At 45.1% G+C, this 10393-nt stretch overlaps 1 protein-coding gene across 2 annotated transcripts; it reads right to left on the bottom strand.

Annotated features, from left to right (window-relative positions):
- Positions 1–467: 467 nt before the first annotated feature.
- Positions 468–9409, bottom strand: LOC120659425 (probable transcriptional regulator SLK2). Of its 2 annotated transcripts, none has more exons than XM_039937568.1 (10): positions 9093–9320; positions 7180–7862; positions 6963–7091; positions 5925–5973; positions 3624–3838; positions 3431–3499; positions 2764–2864; positions 2511–2604; positions 2286–2355; positions 468–1822 (listed from the first exon to the last, which is right to left on the bottom strand). In XM_039937568.1, exons 2-10 carry the CDS (start codon positions 7780–7782, stop codon positions 858–860), a joined length of 2295 nt encoding a protein of 764 aa, XP_039793502.1. In that variant the 5' UTR covers positions 7783–7862; positions 9093–9320; the 3' UTR covers positions 468–857. The 2 variants fall into 2 exon arrangements, with proteins under 2 accessions (XP_039793502.1, XP_039793503.1); XM_039937569.1 differs by having other exon boundaries at positions 565–1822; positions 9275–9409.
- Between the last annotated feature and the right edge of the window lie 984 nt (positions 9410–10393).

Here is a 10393-nt window from a genome sequence, read left to right as displayed (position 1 = left end):
TTGGTTAGGATCTCGGAGATCAGACCAAGAACAACTCGATGACAGCAAGAATTCAGAAGATAATTGAACGTTCAAAGGAACTAAGGAAGAAACAAAGCGGAATTTGAGCAGAGATAGCCCGCTATGTAACCGAATCAAAGGAATTAAGTTGCGGATCCTAAGATACAGAAGGCCAACTACACAACGACCTGCTATGGGTAGAGCTAAATCCTAGGGTTCACTTGTTCAATGTCTCGAACTCGATGCCATTGTAGACATGGACGAGTTAAACAAAAATTATAGACCTGTATTCTTGTCGGATGCACAATGGATGGTCTTGGTTAAACTCGTCGAACTGGTATTCTTATCGCCTACTTGCTCCGCTGTAGCATGCCTGACGAAACTGAATGTGATATGCAAGTCTGTTACGTTTTGAAACAATTGTTTGTCGTAAAACAATCATTGCAACGAGGAGTACATCACCATTATGTATGAACACCCTGCTTGACTCAATATTTAACTCTCCAAACAAAGCATTTGGGAGTTGGATCATAGCCTGAAGTTGATAGATGTACACTTTGGGGGTGAGATGATGAAACAATCGCAGCAATACATTCGATTGCACGACAACCATATATTCCAATAACTACTGGTTACAGCTCTCACATCCCCACAACAGATCCAACTGACACCTGAAGTTACATCAGAGCACGGTCACAACTCACAGCAGTCCGAAACGGTAATTAAAAAACAAAGAGAAACTTGCAACTAGGCAACTTTCCATCACCACTCGCTAGCTTCCACACAGCATCCAAGCAGGCTATTGCTCATCGCTTACATTGAAGCTCACAGAGCAGTGAGACGTCTATGTACTCCTGTCACATGTTCCACGAGAAGCCGCTGCCGCCTTGGTCCGCCATGAACAGTCCGCTTTCTGCCAGTTCATTGTTAATGAGATGGTCGAGATCATCTAATTCATGGAAGGGCTCGGCCTTGGAAGTCGCAGCATTGCTGCCTCCAGTAGCAGCAGCTGGGTTGCTGCTTACCGACTTGAAACTGTTACTTCTGCTGGGGTCGATGCTGGCTGTGCTGTTGTTGATCACATTGCTCGGCCCGGTGCCGATTGTAGCTGCAGCCTTCATGGTGCTGTTATTGATATGCTGAGTCTGCTCTCCAGTAGCAGCACTGTTGGTGTTAGCAGCTCCAGATGCAAGACCACTGTTTACATTAGGGTTGGCTGGAGGTAGTTGCTGCACCAAAGCGTGGTTGTTAGTGTTCTTAACTTCTTGAAGCAGCTGGTTTAAAACATGCTGCTGGTATTGTGGGTTCACACCCTGGAGATTATTTTGCCCTCCCAAGCCCTGAAGATTACTTTGCATTCCCAAGCCCTGGAGATTATTTTGCATTCCCATGCCCTGAAGATTGTTATGCTGGGGCATTGGATGCTGAAATGACGCGGAACGTTGGAATTGTGCAAGGTGAGCTTGGCTAGGTGCATGGAACGATCTAGATGCTTCCAGCTGTATGCCATTGTGCATTGCTGCAGAACCTTTGAAGACACTGGATGCCTCCTGTTGTAGCAGGCTCTGATTTGCACTGGAGCTTCTGAGTATATTCTGGTAACTGTTTAGTGCTGTAGCATTCTGTGGAGTACTATTACCGACAGCTCCAACACCAGAAGATCCGTTGTCCACATGAGCGCCTATTTCTTGTTTGAGGCCCATGACTTTAGTGGTGTTCTGGTCATTGGGAAGGCCAGCAGCAGCCATTAGGTGTTTTGCCTCTTGCGTATTCTGTCCTGGAAGCTTCGGTACATTTGGTTTCGGATAATTCTTCAGGCCCTCTGCATATGAACACAGAGCACATTAAAATGACACCAAAATGTTAGCATTCTGATAATCTACTGTTTTTGCCACTGCTGTCATATAGTTAAATGCTTTGCTATTGATAGAAGGGGAAAAATAAAATAACTTATAATATTCCACTTCATTAGGTCCGGAAACAACTGAGTTGACCAGGTTAAAACATAGCACCGACTGGGTTTGTCCCTTTATGGTTCAACTGTCGTTTCAAGAGCTCTACGGTTTGCTTATACAAAGAACTTGGACTAGCTATTAACTTTTCTAAAGGTGTATCTTCATAGAAATAGTGAGCAAAACATTGGTTACAACCTACTTTAGAAAAAAAATTCAGCCACAGCTAACAATTAACAACTGGGTATAAGCTGAGGACAATGATAGGTATAGACTGAAAACAGTGATAGGTATAAACAGAAGATAATGATAGGTAAATGTGCATGATCATACCTATAGGGCCAAGATTGTTCTTGTTCGTGAACTCAATCAAGTCCTTCATATGATTCACCACCTCAGATATCTGAAAACAACAGATGATCATCAGTGTTCTTGATGCATATGAACGTACAGAACAATAGGATGGGCAGGCAGATAATTACATTGTACTAAAATCTAGGCAGGATTTATGGGATAATATTGGAGAAATATATAATGTGACGGGAACAGTCTAATTACCTGTAGGCAGCGAACGTATCGTTTAGAAAGACCATGTTCATTCAAGGTGTGGTACTCCAGATTCTTCGCTAGTTGCCGCGATGCAGTCACAAACCTAATAGAACGAGAGGGAGAGAGAAATATTATTATTGCTTTAGTAAGATTTTTTTTTAAAAAACATGATTGCTATGAGATGCAGGTTTTTAAATTTATCATGGCAAAAAATCTCTATATAATGAACAATACAGCTGTGAAGCATAGTCTATTCACTAACATGTTGCAAATGGTTTGTGCTTCATCATTTGAAACCCTTGCAGGACCAATTCCACTGGCAGCAGCTTGGTATCTCTGGGCAACTTGTAGCAGATTATTGACCTGAAAGGCAGAATCATGTGTAAAATTTAAGATATCATAGTCATCGATGATAGTTACACTTAAGTAAAACATAAATATGCACTTAGGGAATGCCCTCAGAGTACATATAAGAAAAATGCCATGAGAATGGGTTAAAAAGTGTAACTATAAGTAAAACATAAATATGCACTTAGGGAATGCCCTCAGAGTACATATAAGAAAAATGCCATGAGAATGGATTGAAGAGGTTTGATCCTATCTGGGGTTTTTTGAAGAACTTTTGAACTCCATTACATCAATGAGAAATGAAGAATCACCAAAATAGTTTGTGGAAGAGCTGTGACGGAAACAAGCAAGTTTTCACCAATTATGAAGGATCCAACAAAGTTGCCATGTAATAATAAGATTTATGCCGCATCATTTATGATTCATCACCTAAGACCTAGGTTGCCGAGCAATAACTATATTGTTATGCCCTACAGCCCTAGAAAAACTATATTACTATGTAGTTATGCAGGGTTAAATCTTAAATTAACAATTTTGTAGCCAAATTAAAGTGGAAGAGTGTGCTGATCTACAAACTCCACCTGTGGTGCCAGAACCCTGCGGGTGATATACTCTTCATGTCGTCGTGAACAGAACTCCCAGGACATTATCTACATAATTCACAGGCAATAAGCTGATAAGAATGATTATTGCCCCTTTTGGGGATTATTTCTATGCTTAAAATGATACATTACAAAAATTTCAAATATGTGAGAGCTACTCCACGAAGCATACCTTTAATTCTGGAGTGAATATGATTCTCAGATGCCCCTCATGTGTAACATGTAGATGCTCATAGACACTCTTTTGAACAACTTTTTTATGCTCCAGCAGCATTAATCCATTAGGCAACCGGAATTCATTGGGCATGTCAAGGAATAGGTATTCATCTATAACGCCATGATCAAATCTGATTTGACACAGTCTAGGAAGAACTTCATATGTAGCCTCTGTAAGATGGGATCAGATATAAAAAGGATAACTGGGTAAGAGATGCTGCTCGTATTACAAGTACCAAATCAGAAAGCTACTTGAACAACAGATGTAAGCTGTGCATCTATATAATGGCCACAGCACTTGCGTAGTGCACAGATGAAAAGTAGATAACACAAATTTAATCTTGCTTTACCACAGATTCAATGTGAAAAGAGACGCAGCAATGCAATGTCACCGTGCTATCTTAAATGTTCTTCATTTGTGTCTGATCAGTCATTCGCATATCAAATGCATGCACACAGTATGATTTTGACCGCTCAGTATATATTCATAGATAACTATTAACAAATCTTGATGCCTATGCATGATGTATTATAACAATTTGTGATATCACATACTTGCATCTTTGTTCTGGTCTGAAACCTGTCATGTGGGGCCGCACATATGCAAGGCGCAGGAGGGCCAGGGATGTGCGACGCGACGAGGAACGCGCGGCGCGCGCGCTGGGCGAGCCATCCAGCAGTGGCTAGGTTAGGAAAGATAGAGTTTGTTATCTATTTTAGTTCCTAGATTTAGGGAGTCTATCTCCAGTCGGTTTGGGCCTGAGGCCATATATTCATGTAATCGGACTCCTGAGGGTTTTAAGTAAAATACAATACCAATCTACTCTCCTTCTTCCTCCTCTGAACAAGCCGACGGCTGAGGGGCAAAACCTCGACGGCGACGACGGACCGCGGCTACGAACTCCATAGCCGAGGGCCAGCTACCCTAGGTCCCGATGTCCGTGACAGCCTGGTATCACGATCCCGGCGATCCTCACCCGAACGCTCCGCCACCCCGTCTCCACCACCAGCCGCCGCGCCCACCTCGCCTTCGCCTTTCGTCGTCGTCTTCCTGCGCCAGCAATATGGCCGAAGCGGGCGACAACACCGACCTCAAGACCACTTTGAACACGCTCGCCGCCGCCGTCACGGCACTGCAAACCGCCGTCGAGGCCAACTCCAAGGCGATCGCCTCCCTGACCGCGGAACGCCCTTCGTCGTCCTCGAACAACAAGCAGGGTTTTGTGAGCACCACCAAGACCGCCCGCCGCGGTTCCAGAAGATGGATTTCCTGCGCTACGACGGCAAGTCCGACCCGCTGATCTTCCTCAACAAATGTGAATCTTACTTCCATCAGCAGCGGATCATGGAGGAGGAGAAGGTGTGGATGGCCTCCTACAATCTGGAGGAGGGCGCCCAGATGTGGTACATCCGGGTCCAACAAGATGAGGGCACACCGTCCTGGCGCCGCTTCAAGGAGTTGATCCAACCTGTGCTACGGCCCTCCCCTGCGTTCGGCTCCATTGGCCGAACTGGCTGACTGCCGCCGTTCGGGCACCGTCGCCGAGTACCAGGATCGGTTCCAGGCACTCCTTGCCCGTGCAGGCCCTCTGGAGGAGGCGCAAAGAGTCCAGCTGTTCACCGGTGGTCTCCTTCCTCCGCTCAGCATCGACGTTCGGATCCAGAACCCGCAGACCCTAGCGGCCCCAATGCCGCAGGGTCCTAAGCCGGCCCTCCCCGTCGAAGGCCGCCCCATCAAGCGCCTCACCCAGGCGGAATAAGAGGAGCGACGTCGCCTCGGGCTTTGTTACAACTGCGATGAGAAGTTCACCCGTGGCCACAACTGCGTCTGCAAGCGGCTGTTCCTCCTCGAAGGCGTTGAAGATGAAGATGACGCCGCTCCTCCGGAGCATACCCTAGTGTTGGCTTTCTTTTTGTCCAGTCTTGAACACCGCTGTGTCGGTAGTTCAGACTGCGGGGGGTGTTGGTGTATATTGAGCCCATGTGTATAGAGGCCCATCTAGAGGCTCATGTATAGGAATTATATATACCCACCCTTCTAGGGTTGGAGGAATACATCTATTATTCCTTCCTACACCTAGGTCCCGACGTCCTTGACAAAACCGTACACCGTTTTGTCTACCACAAGATACTTAAGTGTTGAGTTTGGCTACCAAGAGATCAATCATCTTTCAAAGAGGAACCAAGGAAACCAAAATTCGAATACGAAGAAAAGCATCTGGAATATAGTTTGCCAGAGTTGACAGATATTACGAACCATATCCTTTCCCACCATGTGTATTGCAAATGTCACACCGCCACGAATCCTGTAATCGATAAAATAGGATTGTATGAAATGTTTATGAACATATACATCAGATTTTGTAATTTAAAAAAATCAAGGAATATTCTCCCTCACATTCTTTTTTCTCGAAAACGCAGGAGAATTGTGTTTCACCAGGTTATTAGCACGATAAAACGTTGAAACGTTGGAGAGCAGATTTCGTCTTGTAAACGTTTAAACGAAAATTTAAACGTCGTGACAAATAATATAGAAAAATATCAATATAAATAATCAATTCACATAATATACGAAGTTTAATACCAAACAACTAATTAAATACCAAACAACCATACCAAACAACCAATGTAGGTTCACATAATAATAGTTCCAAAATAACATGTTCACAACCAAAGCAATCAAGCAAACAACAAAATAGAATAGTAGAATGACAAGTCCACAAGCACCCTAATTTCACGAGATAAAACGACCATGCAAGCGTCGTTTAACCGAATTTCACGAGATAAAACGCCAAAACGCCTAAAACGAATGTTTAAACGTCATAAAACGTCGTTTTACGTGATTTTGGCGAAACGTTCAAGCGTTTCAAAATCCTCCAACGTTTAATCGTGTAAACAACGTTTTCACGACGTTTTCACGACGTTTTAATAACCAGTACTGTTTCATTTGATTAAGAAGAGAGAATAAAAAAGAAGGGGTCATAAGGATTCCCCCACATTAACTGTAAATGTGAAGGAGCAAAAAGAATCAGCCTTTTTCTATTTAGGTACTGCAACAAGAAAGCTCTTTACTACCAAAAGCTAGACCTACGAAGTCTATTCAGCTGCCATTAACAGAACTTGATAAATGATAAATAAAATGCTGTGTTCAAAGATCCAAGTATAAGATTAAGAAGATGCTAATCAATGTTGTTTTGAAATCAAACAGAAAGTGACGCTGCACACAGACCACAAAACCAAGATCGATATGATCGCAAGTAAATTTGCTACTGTGAAGTGTAAACTATTAACTAACCAGAGCTGTTTGTGGAGTAGAAACTGAACCATTTGGTCTCTTTTCATAAGAAGACACACACCATCTTTCTCTTGCTCGTGGTGCAAAATATTCCTCGACAAGCTTCCTCCAGTATGTTATGGGATTATTCTACAAGACAGCGTGCAGGTATTAATTGTACTTCTGAGGACTTGTATAGTGTAATCTCATGATCAATGAATACAATGCAGAAATGTACCTCTGGATGATGACGCTTGTGATACAAATACTGCAATAGCCTGCGGGAACAAAGCCCACTGTCAACAGGAGTCCTAATAGGCCCAGCTAGCTGCATTCCAGGCTGTGCTAGTGGTGGTCTAAGCTGAGGCTGACGAGGGATGCCAATTTGAGATTGTTGTATCTGAGCAAAAGGTTGCAACAACTGCTGCCGCTGCCGCTGCTGCATCTGTGCCAGTTTATGCTGCTGCATCAAAGCTTGAAGCTGTGGATTCTGTTGCCCCTGAAGATGCAGAGAACTCTGACCATGGAGCAGCTGCTGAATCAGCTGATGCTGTAGTATATCATCTTGCCTAACATCAATTCTTGATTTCTTTTGAGGATGCAATGCACCACCAGCCTCAATCGTAGGATGTGATGTTACACTTGAAGACCTCCGCTTTTGCACCTGATCTTGGGGTGGACTTTGCTGCACAATTGAACCATCAATGACTGAAGAGCCAGAGATGTTATTTGATGAAAATGATATCGGGGAGGCTGGAACACGCATGAATGAATCTGTATTCATGCTCGTGCTTGGCTGCAACTTAGCACCTCCAGAGAATGATGAGTTGGCATCCGGCATCACCTCAAAGAATCTCCGATAAAAGCAGGAACATAACTAGAAATCACCAATAAAGATCTTCAAATATTTGCAGCTACGATCTGCTATGAGAGAGTACATATTAGTGAAGATTAACTTAGTGAGTAATACAAATATGCGAGTGACAATGGAAGTTCATCATCAATTTTCTTATGAGCAAATACAGGATGTACCAACAGCCCATCAATCTCACAGTTCGTAAGTCATAAAAGGTTCAAACAACAGACACCAAGTGTCATTGCTAGGGGTCTAGAACTAGAGATGGCATAACCTTATCTTCCAAAGAAACAAATTTGCAATTATTCAATTGATGCCAAGATATTTCCCATAAATACAGAAAACTGGGACATGAGAAGATACCAGATGCAAACAACAAATCACATGAACAGTACCAACTGATCATCTCCACATCAGCAAAACGACTCATTCAACTCGTCTCAAATATGAGCCTAGTACAACAGTGTTGGAGAAACAGTAATTCTAAGCAAGTAAGCAACTGCATAATGATGGCCTATCTTCAGCAAAAGCTAAAGAATCCAACCTCCTATCTGATAAACGAAGCAACAGAGTATCACCAATGGAACAAAACCAATCATATATCTTCAATTGTATAGAGGATCAAACTGTAAGCAGGAAAAAAAAGGAGGAATCTTGATACAACTTCAAGATACACCTTGAAATCATTTTGTTACCCGAAATCCATATATTTGAGATATATTCTTTAATGTATCAAAGCTACTCTCCAGCAGCAAGATGGAGCACATCTCTCATTGAATATTGTTGGCCTCCCCAATACTACTAATTTCCAACATAAAATCAGTGTGCTATAAAGTGCACGCTGCTAGGCAGCAAGGTACCTTGGCTTGACACAACCTATGCGGCTACCTTGAGAGGCCTTGCGCCAGTGTTTGAGTTTAGGGCATCAAATAGCTCACAAAAGGAGGTGGTAGCAACATCGCATGAGCTAGAATTTGATGGCAGTGAAGTTTGGTCTTGGGGAGGCAGGGAGTAGGACATGTGTAGGTTGGCAATTCCCCCCAAATCGTAGCAGCAGTGCAGGGGTGGACGCCAAACAAGAAATTTTTTTCTTTACTCCATTCATGGGAGCCACCAGGGGCGGACCCAGCATAGAACATGGGTGTACACATGTACACCCGATAATTCTAGCAAACGAAATCGAAGTTAGTAGGTAATATATTGTAACTGGATTCAGATCCGAATACAAATAGTTTTGTTAGGGTTTGGGGTGCTCCGTCTTGCACAGCAGAAGGAAAGTGAAGGGGCGGGCATACCTAGAGGACGCGCTCATCGCCGGCAAAAGGGGCTGGGCGAAGACAGGACAAATGGCGCCGCCGCTTGCCCAGTCGTCGCCGCCGGGGAAGGAAGAGAGCAAGTGCAAGGGAGGAGAGAGTCCGAGAGAAGGGAAATTTTTTTTTTTTAACTAGAGAGAAGCAACAGAGGGAGGAGATGAAACCTGAGGCCCTGAGCGGGGGAGGGGAGCCGAGCTCGAGCGAGCCTCCCAGGATCCTGAGCCGAGGTTGATATTAAAATACGGGATCAGGGTAGCAACGGGGGCTAACGGGCTCGGGACCTGCGGGGATCCGCCCGTTTGGGGGCGGGTACGGGTCTGGAAATCCCCCCGCGGGGCTAACGGGGCGGGGCCCTGAAATGAAATCTAGCAGGACGGGTTCGGGGAACAAATCCAACCCGTGGGGGACCCGTGGAGATCCAAAAAATCAACCCAGTAAGGAAAAAAGGCACAGCCCAACCAACCAAACCCTAACCTTCAGTCCCGTGACTCTGCCTCCATTTCGCCTCCCGCTAGCCGCCGCCGCTCCAAGCGTCCCACCCGCGGCCCGCCCCCGTGCATTCCACACTTCCGCCGCCGCTGCTCCTCAGTCCTCAGGTCCTGCCCGCCGCCGTGCGTCCCACCGCCGCCGCCCCTCAGATCCTGCCCGCCGTCGGGCATCCCGCCGCCACCGAACGTCCCGCCGCCGCCCTCCCTTTCTTGGCTCCTCGTGTCTTGGGTCTCGCCGGCCACCGCCACCTCGCATCTCGCCCCCTCCGTCGTCGCCGCGCCGGGATGGGAAGCAACGGCGCACGGCGCAGGCGCAAGCGGCGGCTGTAGGATCAAGAACACCGACTAGGGGGGTGAATAGGCGGTTTAAAATCTAAAACCAATAACACTAGAGAAATTTAATTAGTGACAAAGGAAAGCCCTATGTCATGCTACTACTATCTCTAGATGGGTTTGCAACCTAGGGTGACAAGATACAAATCAAGCTCTAGTAAAGTAAATTGCTCAAAGTAAAAACAAGAATTAAAGTGAGCAAGAGAAGTAACCAAGCTTGACACAAGAATTTATCTCGTGGTGTCGATGACTTGCCGGTCACCCCTAATCCACGTTGAGGTGGATTCCAAGAATCAATCGCTCCTCTATCAAGAACCTCTTGATCTTGAGCCAGCTTGAATCAAGGAACCGCTCCACACCTCGATTCCACTAGAGTTGCTCTTCACCTCTCCGGTGAGGTGATCACAAGACCTCTCACAACCGAAATCGGGGCTCCTCAACAATCTCCTTGGAGGAGCTCCA

Source organism: Panicum virgatum, chromosome 2N (genome assembly GCF_016808335.1).
Source record: "Panicum virgatum strain AP13 chromosome 2N, P.virgatum_v5, whole genome shotgun sequence".
Lineage (NCBI taxonomy): Eukaryota > Viridiplantae > Streptophyta > Magnoliopsida > Poales > Poaceae > Panicum > Panicum virgatum.
This window is presented reverse-complemented; position numbering and strand designations above follow the sequence as displayed.

Coding starts and splice junctions, on each gene's coding strand:
- LOC120659425 (XM_039937569.1), bottom strand. CDS start 7,782: ATGCCGGATGCCAACTCATCATTCTCTGGAGGTGCTAAGTTGCAGCCA. Junction 3,500..3,623: donor TATTCACTCCAGAATTAAAG/GTATGCTTCGTG, acceptor TGAATTATGTAG/ATAATGTCCTGGGAGTTCTG. Junction 2,356..2,510: donor GATACGTTCGCTGCCTACAG/GTAATTAGACTG, acceptor TGTTGTTTTCAG/ATATCTGAGGTGGTGAATCA.